The 13,801-nt window shown below is 54.7% G+C and overlaps 1 protein-coding gene across 1 annotated transcript in view; it reads right to left on the bottom strand.

The window, feature by feature from the left end:
• Nucleotides 1-1,682, bottom strand: part of LETM1 (leucine zipper and EF-hand containing transmembrane protein 1) — a 39,061-nt gene extending 37,379 nt beyond the window's left edge. The window contains exon 1 of the mRNA XM_039232112.1: nucleotides 1,415-1,682. Within this exon, the coding sequence (XP_039088043.1) occupies nucleotides 1,415-1,493 (79 nt within the window). The 5' untranslated portion in view covers nucleotides 1,494-1,682. The remainder of the gene's footprint in view (nucleotides 1-1,414) is intronic.
• Between the last annotated feature and the right edge of the window lie 12,119 nt (nucleotides 1,683-13,801).

Below are 13,801 nucleotides of genomic sequence, written 5' to 3' on the forward strand. Positions count from 1 at the left end.
CAGTAATAATGTGCCAATGCTGGTTTATTACTTATGACCACGAGCCAAGATGATAGGAGAGGTTAGTGGTGGGGAAATGTGCCTCAGAGAAGGCCTGCTGCACCCAGCAGGGAGTGCCGTCTCAGAGGGTTCAGGAGTGTGCCCCACAGTCCAGTCCTGGGTCTCACAGGCTCTGGATTCTCTGCTGGTCCCGCAGCAGCCCGGAGGTCTGACTCCCCCTCAGCCCCTCCCCGTGTAATACAGAGCAGTGCCAACCACAAGAAACATCCGTGGTCCCAGAACAATACAACCACAGAACAAACTCCGCTAACTTTTAACTGTAAACACGCCACAGAAACTCAAGCGGCCAGACTGTTTTCTTACCGTCCTACGTAGGGAAATCTCTAAGGGCAGAAGGTGAAGCCTGAAGGCTGACTGGACACACAGACCATTCACACCGTCAGTTCTTGCTGCTCAATGCCCTTCCCCTGGCTCCAAAGTTCTAAGCAGCCAACTAGCCGTTGTGAAAAATTACAAGAATCGTGTCTCTTGGGAGCGCTTCCGTGAATTGTACGGTACCTTGAAATATGTTTCACTTGAGTCTCTAACGTTTGTAGGGCAAGCCCCAATCCTACAAATAAGTAACAAACTCAGAAAGGTTAAAGTCAAAAGGGAGAGTCAGAAAGGAAGTGCTGGCTACTGACATGTAGACGCCTAAGAACCCCAAGTTCAAGATCACATCTGTGATCTCTCTGTGAGCAGATAGAGTCACAGAGCCTGGGGGTACAAAAGGACCAGTCTGGGACCCCTCGACACATACCCACAGTACTGTAAGGATATCGGCCCCACGGATGTCCCGCAAGGCCACAGACCCAGGCCGGCTCATGTCAAGCGCCCTAAACGTGGCCCAAGGGCACGACCGTCCCAGCGAGTGAACACCACTTCCACCGAGCTTAAGGGCGAGAGGCGCGCCCGGACACCCCAGGGCTGGCCGTCAGCGCGCTCCCTTCAAACAACTTTCCAGAGCCCGCTCCGGACGCGGCGGCCAGCAGCCGGGCGGCTAAGGTCACAGCGCGGGTGAGTCACAGGCCGCCGCCCGCCCCGAGCCGCCCCGCACGCGGCACCCACGCCCCGACGGCCGCCCGAGGTCCCGGCCCGGCAGGACCCCAGCCCCGGGCCGCGCCGGAGCGCCCCGACCCTCCCAATCCCGCCGGGGCGCGGCCCCGCGCTGGGGAGTCGCGGGGCCGCTGGGCCCGAGGCCTCTGCCGGCCGCCGGTCTCGGCGTCGGCCGGGACTCCCGGGCCCCCGCTCCTGTCCTCCTAACGCCCCCGGCCCCGGCTCCTGGGCTCGGGCCCAGCCCCGGGCACCCCGCCGGCGGCGGCGGCCCCCAGCTCCCACCCGGCCCCGCGCCGTCGGCGGCGCGCCGCCTGCTTACCCCTCGGGGCGGCGGCGCGGGGCGGCGGCAGGCGGGTGGGCCCCCGGCCGCGGCAGCTCCTCAGTAAGATGGACGCCATGTGCCGGGCCGCGGCGGCCGCTCTGGCCTCCTCCTGTGGCCTCCTCGTCCTCCGCAGCGGCCGCGGCTGCTCGCCGGCCCGCCGGCGCCTCGGCCCGCCCGCGCGGACGCCTCAGGGCAGCGGTTGGCTCTCGGCGGCCGACGCTCAGCTCAAGGAGCCGGCACCGGCGGCAGCCATGTCCCGGCACAGCGTCCGGCGGCGCGGGGCGGGGCGGCCGGGCCGCCGCTCCCATTGGGCCCCTCGGGCGCCCGCCGCCCGCCTGGTACGGGGCGGGCCCGCGGCGCCGCGGACTACGAGTCCCGGCATGCCCCGCGACGGCCGGCCCCCGAGGGCGCACGGCATTCTGGGTCTCGGCGCGCAGCCGGCGCGCGGCCGGCCGTGGCCGCTGCGCACGCGTGATGGTCCCTTCCGCGTCCGAGCGGCGGCGGCGCGACGCACGGCTGCGGGGACGCTTGCGGGGCGAGGGTGGGGCGCCGACAGCCCGGCTTGTGTGGCAGAGACCCTGGTCGGGCTCGGTTCCGGTCCAGGGCAGCGCCCCCACCTCGCGGAACGCCCGCCCCCAGAAGTGTCTCGGTACAGGATCTTTAAACCCCACAGTCGCCTTTCCTAAGACGGGGTCCTCTTTGCGACGGTCGTGCGGGGATGGGTGAGGTGACGCAGGAAGGGCGGCCTGGGCAAAATGGGGTGGCCAGCCTCTGGGGCCCAGTAGACGCGGTCTTCCCCAGAAGGCCACTCCCGCCAGCCTGCACTTCAACCCGGTGGCACCAAGCCCTTTCTCGGGACGCGCCACACTGCCCCCCCTCCCCCCCCCCCATGCTATGCTCCACTCTGGCCCTTTGCTTGGAAGGTGTTTTCCCTCCTTCTGGTCCCTTCTGTCCGGCTCCTGTTCGCTAATGCTGCCCCAGGGTGCTGTTTGGTGGAGGTTCTGCAGTGCACACTTCCGGCAAGTCTGTTCGCTGCGGTGCGCGAATGAGGACCTGCCGGCCTTAGCAGGCCCCCCAATGTGAAGACACTGAGTTTGGCTGACCGGCGTTCTCCCCAGAAGGCTCCCCCAGCGCTCAGCCCTCACCGCCGGGAAGAGACGGCCCGCCTGCGGTGGTTTTCCTGCACCAGAACTGCCAGGCTGGACTGGGGTGGGGCTGCAGTGCCCGTCGCAGGTGGGAGAACACGGAGCTAGGTAGTGCAGGGCACTGGGGAGAGGGCACCGTGCCTGCCTGGGGCTGGGCAGTGAGGCTTCAATGCAGAGTTCGTCCTAGCACGTGGATGCCTGGAGCCGAGGCCTTCAAGGCCAAACAACCGTAGAGCCGGGCTTCTTTTCTACACGTCCCCCAGGAGGCAGTGGTGCGATAAGGAAGGACAATCTTTGGGGCGCCCGGGTGACTCAGTCGGTTGAGCATCCGACTTCGGCTCAGGTCATGACCTCACGGTCCGTGGGTTCGAGCCCCGCGTCGGGCTCTGTGCTGACGGCTCAGAGCCTGGAGCTGCTTCGGATTCTGTGACTCCCTCTTTCTCTGACCCTCCCCTGCTCACGCTCTTTCTTTCTCTCTCTCAGAAATAAGTAAAACATTTTAAAAAATAAAAAAAAAAGGAAGGACAATCTTTGTCCCCCTACCCAAGGTCAGGTCTGAGTGGGGACAAATACGTGCTCCGGATCAGACAGGACTGGCCTTTCAACGCCCAAGGCGCAGGAGCTGACTTGCGCTAGTACTGGTAGCTGACATTGGCCCTCTGTTCTCGAAGGCGCAGTTTAGAAGCTCTGAAGAGCAGGGAGGGAAGCGCCACAGAGGGGGGGAGGCCACAGGACTTCGAAGGGCAGTGGGGGGCGGGGCTCCCTGGCTCTGTTCTGCCCGAGGGGCTGACGGGCTGGTCTGAGGAAATGAGGCAACAGTGTTCACTTCGCTTAGGATGTTTCACCTCTGGCCCAGCAGGTTGCATGAGAGGAGAAGCCAAAAATAGGGTGTCCACAGAGGGCACGCTGAGGGGTGGGGGAGGGGTGCTTCCGAACACCATCTGTGATGTTTTCTGCAGCTCTACTGCCAGGGTAAAGTTTTAGATAAATTTAATTTTTTTAAGTTTATTTGTTTATTTTTGAGAGAGGGACAGCATGAGCAGGGCAGGGCAGAGAAAAAGGGAGAAAGAATCCTAAGCAGGCTCCGTACTGTCAGCACAGAGCCCAAGGCAGGGTTTGAATCCGCGAAACCAAGAGATCATGACCTGAGCCAAAACCAAGAATCAGATGCTCAACCAACTGAGCCACCCCGGTGCGCCTAGAGAAATTCATTTTTTTAACAGTAACTTTAAACTTTGGGTTTTCTAATTAGCTAAAGAGCGTGTGCTTATTATAAAAGGTTTATAAACATAAATATAAAGCAGCAAGTAGTGGGGAACCTGTGCCTCCTGATCTCAGGATTGTGAGTCCAGGCCCCATGTCGGGCATAGAGCTTATTTAACAAAATAATAATTTTTTTTAAAAAGAAGTTTGGCATCCTGCCAGCTTGTCCTGCATGAGCGGCTGCCTTCCTCCCCTGCCCTGCATGCAGCAGTCCAAGTGTGCGGAATCCTGGCGCAGCAGATCTGTTTTTATATCGTGGACTCTTTTTGCTTTTTCTCCCTTCTTTTTTTACAGCCCTTTTTCTTTTCCCTGTGCTCCCCACTGGTTGAACCTAACTTTCCACAGTCGCTCCGTGTTAACACAAGTGACAAGAGTTTAGAGAAACGGGGTGGAATATTCAGGCAGCACAGGTGTCCCAGCCAGGGGGGTTAGAGAATCTAGGTAGGGATGAGGCCAGGAGTCAGGTTAGTGGTGTGTGTGGTCATGTTAGACATCGAGGCAGGGTAGGGATGTGTGGTGGGGGGATCCTGTTAGACATCTGGTCAGGGAGGCAGGTTAGGGTCAGAGGAAGACCCGGCGATGTGCTGTACTGCCCACAATCAGGCTCAGAGCAGGCAAAATTGGATTTGACAGTGTTGGAGTTTTGCCCGGGAGTGTGACAAAGGACGAGAGGGATACTGGAGTAAAGATGTGTGCAAAAGAGTGACCATAAGGCTTGACTGGGAAATTTAAACCAGGGTGGTGGATGGCCTGCAGTTACCAGCCACGGCAAGGGCTAGGATGTGAGCCCAGGAGAAGAGCCTCAAGTGAGGCTGGAAGGCAAGGTCCTGGGCGTAGAAGAGCCAGGGCACCTTTGGGCGCTATGGGGAAAGGCATGCCTTCCCCCCACTGGAAGCAGCCTCAGCAGGCGCTTGCAGTAGAAGGGCGAGCACTGGCCTCCATCCCCCCCTCACCTGTCGGAACAACTTGCATGACCGAGGCGGTGGCCCGGGCTTTGGTGTGGAAGAGACAGTCATCTGGGCCTTGAGTACACAACAGTGGTGTCTATGGGGCTGAGACCAAGCCCACAGCACCGCCCAGTCTCTCCCTGTCTCTTCGTAACAGCGCTGGTTTTCCTGGAAAACACTCCCATCTGCCAGCCCGCCTTGACCCTTCTGCTTCCTTCTGTCCCCCAAGCACTGTGGGCAATGGAATGGAAAGAAAGGACTCTGGACTGTCGACCTTGGACTTGTTTGCCTAATAGTGAGAAAACATTCACCTTTTCTCAGTCACTGTTATTTGAAGGGATTTCTGCATGTAAGTGTGAATTTAATCATAATGGATTCAAGGAAAACTCTCTAAAAGCTAGATTGCTGAGTCAATGTGACTGCAAATGTGTATTTTTGTAAACTTTTAAAATTAAAGGTTTTAGGGGCACCTACATGGCTCGTTTGGTTGGGCTTCTAACTTTGGCTCAGGTCATGATCTCAGGGTCTGTGCTGATAGCTCGGAACCTGGAGCCTGCTTAGGATTCTGTCTCCCTCTCTCTCTCTCTCTGCCCCTCCCCCCAGCTCACGCGCTCTCGCTCTCTCTCTCGCTCTCTCTTTCTCTCTCAAAAATAAATAAACATTAAAAAATAGGGGCACCTGGGTGGCTCAGTTGGTTGAGCATCCAACTGGCTCAGGTCATGATCTTACCACTTGTGGGTTCAGGCCCCCCATCAGGCTCTGTGCTGACAGCTCAGAGCCTGAAGCCTGCTTCAGATTCTGTGTGTCTCCTTCTCTCTGCCCCTCCCGTGCTCATGCTCTGCTCTCTCTGTTTCTCAATAATAAATGTTAAAATTTTTTAAATTAAAAAATAATAAAATTAAAGGTTTTAACCTTAAACTTTAAATTTTACTCATACGTAAAGGGTACGTACCTATGTACGTAAAGTGGTCAAGTCCTAGGCAAACAGTCTGAAGCACTTCCCCATTAGGCACACACTCATGCAGCCCCCTCTCTCATCAAGGCAGAAGGCTGCCAGCACTCTAGAAGCCTCTCATGCCCCCTCTGGCATCCCCCCTTCTCAGAGCCCACCTTCCACTCTGACTTCTGCCTCAAAACCACCTTGGTCTGTGTTGTTTTTGTTTGTTCATTTGTTTGTTTTTAATTTATTTTAGAGTGGGGCACCTGGGTGGCTCTGTCTGTTAAGCAACTGACTCTTGGTTTCGGCTCAGATCATGATCTCAAGGTTCATGAGTTTGAGCTCCGTGTTGGGTTCCTCCTCCTCATGACAGTGCGGAGCCTGCTTGGGATTCTCTCTTTCCCTTTCTCTCTCTGTCCCTCCTGTGCTTGGGCGCTGTCTCTTTCAAATTAATAAACTTAAGAAAATGAGAGAGAGAGAGAGAGAGAGCGAGCGCACGAGTTGGGAGAGAGGCAGGGAGAGCAGGGGAGACAGAATCCCAAGCAGGCTCTGCGCTGCCTGCACAGAACCCGATGCAGGGCTGAACTCATGAAACTGCAAAATCATGACCTGAGCCAAAATCAGTAGTCGGACACTCAAGCAACCGAGCCACCCAGGCGACCCTAGAATTTCCCTTAATCGTCTGTTTTTGTTATTGGTAAGGCTTCTGGTCAACAGCAGACTATTAATAGTTATGTTTTTTGTTTTTTTTTAAATTTTTTTATGTATTTTATTTTGAGAGAGACAGAGACAGAGAGCGAGCAGGGGAGGGGCAGAGAGAGAGAGAGAGGGAGACACAGAATCTGAAGCAGCTCCAGGTTCTGAGCTGTCAGCACAGAGCCCGACGTGGGGCTCGAGCCCACGGACCGTGAGATCATGACCTGAGCTGAAGTCAGACGCTTAACCGACTGATCCACCCAGGTGCTCCAGTAATTAAGTTTGGGGGGAGTCAAAAGTTACACGTGGATTTTCCAGCACAAGGAGTGGAGAGGTTGGCACCCTTGTTCAAGAGTCAACTGTGGTGTGTGCTTTTTAAATCTGGCTACTTTCATTTGACACTATGTCAAATTCATCAGCACTGTTGTGAGTACCATTTGTTATTTTTCATTGGTATATAAAATAGGGAATCTTTCAATGGGATACACAGTATCCCCTCACGGGCTTATTCCTCACTGCTCTGAGGGTTGGTGGGCCCTCTCCTTTCGGCTGTTATGAACAACGTTGCCATTAATGTTCCCACATGTGCCTGTTTTGCACGCACATTCAGCTCTGATAGGAGAATTGCTGGCCAGGGATGTGCTTAACTTCACGGTTCGTAGGTACTGACAAGTGGTTTCCTAACTGGTTCTCCCCGCCTACGCCCCCCCCCCCAGCAGAGCGGGAGGGATGCGGGCGCTCCATGTCCCCACAGACCCTCAGTTTTGTCGCAACTGTGATTATAATTATTCCGGAGGCACATGGTGGTTTCATTTTGCATTCCTTTGCGTGACTAAGAATTTTGAGGCGTCTTCTCCTTTACTCTTGACCATTGGACTTGCTATTTTGTGAAGCATTTGTCCGTTTCTCCATTCAGTCGCTTGCCTTTTTCTTATTGATTTGTAAGAGTTCTTGATATATTCTGGATACGAGTCCTAGGTGTATGTATTGCAAGCATTTTCTTGCTTCAGTAGACTACCTTTTCAACTCTTATTTATTTATTTATTTATTTTTGAGACAAAGCATGAGCAGGGGAGGGGCAGAGAGAGAGGGAGACACAGAATCTGAAACAGGCTTCAGGCTCTGAGCTGTCAGCACAGGGCCCGACGCGGGGCTCGAACCCACAAACCGAGATCATGACCCGAGCTGAAGTTGGACACTTAACCAACTGAGCCACCCAGGTGCCCCTCAACTCTTGATGGTGTCCTTGATGAATCATTCTTGATTTTAACGATTTAATCTCTTTTTTAGTGACTTGAAGAAAAAGTTGCCACCCCAAGGTCGTGAGGACATTCTTTTATGTTTTATTCTACAAACTAAATTTTTATATATTTCACATTTAGGCTTATGATGATTTAAAATTGGTGTTCTGTATATCATAAAGCAGGCGTCAGGATTATTTTTCCCTATGGGTACAAAATAGATCCGGCACCATTTATTCAGTAGGCAGAATCATGGTCCCCAAAGACATCTGGATCCCATCATAATCCCAGAATTTATTATTATGTTGCTTTACATGGAAAGGGGGATTTTGCAGCGGTAATTGCATTAAGGATCTGGAGATGGGATATTATTCCGGATGAGGCAGCCGGGCCAGTATCATCATAAGCATCCTTAGAAATGGAGGAGCGAGGCAGAGGTGAAGGGCAGAGGGAGATTTGTCTACAGAGGAAGAGGTCAGGATGACGCAGCCTTTGCTGGCTTCGAAGGTGAAGGAAGGGCCTCGAGCCAGGGAACGCGAGCAGCCTTCGCAGGCTGGCAAGGGTGAGAAACGGGTCCTCTCCCGGAGCCTCCAGGAAGGAATGCGGCCCTGTTGCCACGTGGACTTTAGCCCCACAAGACCTGCATCAGATCTCTGACCCACGGACCTTGGAGACGTCGGTTTGTGTCGCGTGAAGCCACTCAGCCTGGGAGGATTTGTTACAGACGCAGGACAACTAACACACCCTTGCCGGGTCACTGGCGCTTCTATTGTCAATCAGGGAGCCTCTTGGGACCCTATTCTGTTGCGTGTTCTTCTTGTTACACTTGAGCCAATACCAAGTGGTTTTAGTTACTCTAGCTTTATAACCTGTCTCGGTATACGGTGCCCTCACACCTCCAGCTTCTTCTTCTTCAAGCCCGTTTGGGTGTTTTTGGGTTTTGTAAAAAATATATTTATTTATTTTTCAGTGTGAGAGAGCAGGAGAGGGGCATAGAGACGGTGGGGGGAGAGGCTCCCAAGCGGGCTCTGTGCTGGCTGCAGAGACCCCAATATGGGGTCTGAATCCACAAAACCGTGAGATCATGATCTGAGCTGAAGTTGGGCGCTTAACTGACTGAGCCACCCAGGTTCTCCCTGTCTGGTTATTTTTGATGTCCTTTGATGAACCAAGGTTCTTAGTTTTAGTACAAATTCATCAGTCTTTCCTTTGAGACTTAATGTTTTTTTCCCCTTCTCTTTCGGAGAAATCTTCCCTGACCTTCCCTGAGAATCTAATCTTACCCTTCTTTAGAAGGGTATTTACTTACATCTTCTATTAAAGATTTAAAGATTTTCTTTTTTTTTTTAAGTTTATTTATTTATTTTGAGAGAGAGGGGCGCCTGGGTGGCTCGGTTAAGCATCTGACTTCAGCTTACGTCATGATCTCACGGTTTGTGAGTTGGAGCCCTGCATCAGGCTCTGTGCTGACAGCTCGGAGCCTGGAGCCTGCTTTGGACTCTGTGTTTCCCTCTCTTACGCTCTGCCCCACTCCCATACGCACTCTGTTTCTCTCTCTCTCTCTCTCTCAAAAATAAACATTAAAAAATTTATTTTGAAGGGTGCCTAGGTGGTTCAGTTGGTTAAGCATCCGACTTCGGCTCAGGTCATGATCTCACAGTTCGTGGGTTTGAGCCCCACGTCGGGCTCTGTGCTGACAGCTCAGAGCCTGGAGCCTACTTCAGATTCTGTCTCTCCCTCTCTCTCTGACCCTCCCCTGCTCAAGCTGTGTCTATCTCTCAAAAATAAATAAAGCATTAAACATTTTTAGAAAAAATTTATTTTGAGAGAGAGAGAGAGGCAGAGGGAAAGAATCCCAAGCTGGCTCTGCACTGTCAGTGCAGAGCTCAATGCGGGGCTCGAACTCAAGACCTGTGAGTTTGTGACGTGAGCTGAAGTTAGCCACTTAACTGACTGAGCCACACATGTGCCCCTTAAAGATTTTCTTTTATTTTTCCTTGACCCATCTTGAGTTTCCAGGGATTTCTGCATGTAGTGGGAGATACAGCCCAAGTTCATTCTTCACTTCTAGATTACACAGTACTTTCCCAGGCCGCCTCATGGAGTAGTCATATATCAAAGTTCTACCATGGTAGTCTGTTTCTGGACTCTTTCTTTCTTCCTTTCTTTCTTCCTTTCTTTCTTCCTTCCTTTCTTCCTTCCTTTCTTCCTTCCTTTCTTCCTTCCTTTCTTCCTTCCTTCCTTCCTTTCTTCCTTCCTTTCTTCCTTCCTTCCTTCCTTCCTTCCTTCCTTCCTTCCTTCCTTCCTTCCTTCCTTTCTTCCTTTCTTCCTTTCTTTTTTTTTTTAATGTTTTATTTCTAGGAGAGAGAGAGAGAGAGCGTGAGCAGGGGAAGGTCAGAGAGAGAGAGAGGGAGTCACAGACTGAAACAGGCTCCAGGCTCTGAGCTGGCAGTCAGCACAGAGCCCGACGCGGGGCTCGAACCCACGAACCGCGAGATCATGACCTAAGTGAAAGTCGGATGCTTAACCGACTAAGCCACCCAGGCACCCCTCTTTCTTTCTTTTTTTATTAATGTTTTTTATTTCTGAGAGAGACAGCGTGAGCAGGGGAGGGTCAGAGAGAGAAGGAGACACAGAATCCGAAACAGACTCCATCCAGGCTCTGAGCTGTCAGCACAGAGCCTGATGCGGGACTCGAACCCACGAACCGCGAGATCATGACCTGAGCCGAAGTCAGACACTCAACCGACTGAGCCAGCCAGGTGCCCCTGGACCCTCTCCTCTTCCCTCTCTCTCACTGGTCAGCTGCTCCCTGGACCACCAACCACCCCTAACTGAGGCACAGTCACCCTGCAGCCAACGAGTCACCTGCCTGGGCCCCCGGCAAGTCACTGTATTCACCTAGCTCTTTCCTTTATGGGAAGGTTTACAGCATGGGATACTTGGATTGCAGATTTAGGGCCCCCGACTGTCTCCACGCTGCCCGCCTTTCCCATTTGACCAGGAAGTGCCTACGTGTGCTTTGCATCCCAGCAGGACTGAGTCCTGCCTGGGGTTTGCTGAGCTTCTTGGATATGTAAGTCAAGGTTTTTGTCTACTTTGCCAAATTTTTGCCATTATTTTTTTTTAGATTTTTATTGTTTATTGTTGAGAGAGAGACAAAGTATGAGCAGAGGAGAGGCAGACAGAGAAGGTTTCACAGAAGTGAAGCAGGCTCCAGGCTCTGAGCTGTCAGCACAGAGCCTGATGCGGGGCTCAAACCCACAAGCTGTGAGGTCATGACTTGAGTCAAAGTCGGACGCTCAGCTGTCTGAGCCACCCAGGTGCCCCATTTTTGCCATTATTTTGACAACTATTTTTTTCTTTCCTTCCTACCTTTCTCTCCTTCTCAGGTTCTTCTTTTTAATGAAGGAGTGTTTTTTTTTTTATGTTTATTGATTTTTTAAGAGAGAGATTGAGTGAGAGAGAGCATGAGTGGTGAGGGGCAGAGAGAGAGGGAGAGACAGAATCTGAAGCAGCTCCAGGCTCCAAGCCATCAGCACAGAACCTGATGGGGGACTTTAACTCAAGAACTGTGAGATCATGACCTGAGCCAAAGTTGGACGCTTAACTGCCTGAGCCCCCAGGCGCCCCATCTCCCTCTCAGGTTCTAACGCACATATTGCCCAGCAGGTGCCTGAGACAGCTTGCTTATGTCTTCATCATTTTCCTTCCTGTTCTTCAGAATGGATAACTACCATTGGTCTGTCTTTAAATTCACTCTTCTGTCAGCTTTGGTCTGCTGTGAAGCTCATCTGGTGATTTTCTGTGTGTGTGTGTTCATTTCTAGGATTTTCATTTGGTACTTTTTAACAACTTCCATTTTTCTATTGAGATTTCTCTTCATTCATTAGATCATATTTCCCTGTAATTATTGAATATCTTCAAACAACTGCCTTAAAGTTTTTCTCTGTCAAACCTGAAACGGGGCTCAGGGTTGACTTCTGTTGACTGCGCCACATCTCCCGTTTTCTTTGAGTGGCTTTATTGATTCCTTGGTTGTTGTGGATGATGTGGTATAGTCTCTAGACGCTGTGATCTGTTTTGACGCTGACAGTGTGTGCTTTCCAAGGCCAGATCGCTAAGCACCGGCAGCGTGTGCTTGCGGATTCCCGCTGGGGGCGGGGGTCAGCCCTGTGTCGGGAGGCGTGAAGCAGCTGCGGAGAAGCGCCCGCGGGGAGGGACTGAAGCGCCGGGCACTGCCCAGCACCACCTGAGTAGCCATCTCGGCGGCGCGTCTGCAGCTCACCCACCCCAATTCCCGACCAAAGAAACTGCACATGAGGATCAAGGCTTGCCGTTGTTTCGAACCATTAAGTTTTGGGGAAACATGATACATGATAAAGAAGAGACGTTTCCAGGGCGTGGTCCCGGCGTCTCAGCCCCAGGCCCGGCGCGGCTGTGGGCTTGGACGAGGTGTCCGCGCCAGCGGGCCCAGAGCTCCGACGACGACGGTCGTTCTCTGGCAAGTCCGGGGGCCTCACCCTCCACGCAGCCCAGGCCGCGGCCGCCTCTCCTCGGCCCCAGCCGTTCCCGCCGCGGCCGGTCCCTCGCGCGCAGCAGCGGCCCGAGGCGCTCCCCGAGCCCGGCCCCGGGGCGAACTTCCTCCTCGCCGTCGTCTCCGGTTCGAACTCCCGCACTCTTGCTAACCCGAGAGAGAAGCGCTGCTTTAGCGCAGACCGCTGGCTCCTTGGCCGAAGCCCGCGTGAGCGGACGGCCCCGGCCGGGGCGCCCCCGCGGAGGCGGGGGGCAGGGGCCGCGGGGGGGGGGCCGTGCACGGCCCGGGTCGTCCCCCCCGCGCACCTCCGCGCCGCACCGCTTCCTCCCTCCGCGGGGCTGCGAGACCCGGCGCGCCCGCGGCCAGGCGGCCTGGGGGGCGGGGCCAGAGCGGCGGGCGGGGCCTCGAGGAGCGCGGCCAATGGGTGGCGGCGAGGCTCGTGGGGCGGGGCCAGCGGGGAGGCCGCCCCGAGTCCCCGGCTGCGGCGGGTCCCTAACCTCCCCCGCCGCCGGCGGCCGCCGCGCCCCCGGCCCGGTCGGGTCGCGCGAGCCTGCCTGCCCCGCTGCGCCCAGCCCCGGCTCGGCGCCCCCCGCCCGGGCCGGGCGTGCCCCGCGCCTCCCCGAGGGAAGGCGGCCGGGCAAACGCGAGCGTGTGCCCTCCGGGGGGCGGGCTCTGACCCCACGCAGCCATCGCTTCCTGCCAGCCGCTCCCCACGGGCGCCACTGCCCGCGGTGCACGCGGAAGCCTCATGCCCAAGGTCGTACAGCTCGTGAGAGAGATGTGGGTTGATCGGTGTCCGCGCAAAGCTATGTCCAAGTCCTAACCTTCCTGCCTGTGAAGGCGACCTTATTTGGAAACAGGGTCTTTGCAGATGTAATCAAATTCGGATGAAGTTCTTCGGTGGGCCCTAATCCAATGACTGGCGTCCCTAAGAGAAAACAGGGGCACCTGGCGGGCTCAGTTGGTGGAGCATGCCCTCTTGGTTGGGGTTATGAGTTGGAGCCCCACTTTGGGTATACAGATTACTCAAAATAAAGTCTTGAAAAAGGAAAAAGGGGCGCCTGGGTGGCTCAGTCCATTAAGTAACTGACTTTTGGTTCCGGCTCAGGTCATGATCTTGCTGTCTGTGAGGTCGAGCTCTGCATCAGGCAGAACCTGCTTAGGATTCTCTCTCTCCCTCTACCCCGCTTGTGTGCAAGCACTCTCTCTAAATAATCTTTTAAAAAACAAAGGAAGATAAAATGGACAGGTGGACACACAAGGAGGAGGCTGTGTGAAGACACAGCCTGGGAGTGGACCGACGCCAAAGCAAGCCCAGGGACACCAGGTACTGCCCATTATCGCCAGAAGCTGGGAAGAGGCCGGGAAAGATTCTCCCTGCGAGCCTCAGAGGGAGCAGGGCCCTACATATGCCTCAGCTTCAGGCTTCCGGACCTCAGAAATGTGAGACAACAGTTTTGTGTTGTTTGGTGGCACTTTAGAGGGGCCCTAAGGTCCCTGTTCAAGGGCAACCAGGACTAGGAGCCTGGCCGTCCAGCCCCAGGCGGCAGTGCCACCTGCAGAGAACACAGAGCTGCGTGCACCTTCCGGGGCGGCTCGGCCTGGGGGGAGTCAAAGG

The sequence above is a fragment of the Hyaena hyaena genome, unplaced genomic scaffold (assembly GCF_003009895.1).
Source record: "Hyaena hyaena isolate Hyena2069 unplaced genomic scaffold, ASM300989v1 scaffold_63, whole genome shotgun sequence".
NCBI lineage: Eukaryota > Metazoa > Chordata > Mammalia > Carnivora > Hyaenidae > Hyaena > Hyaena hyaena.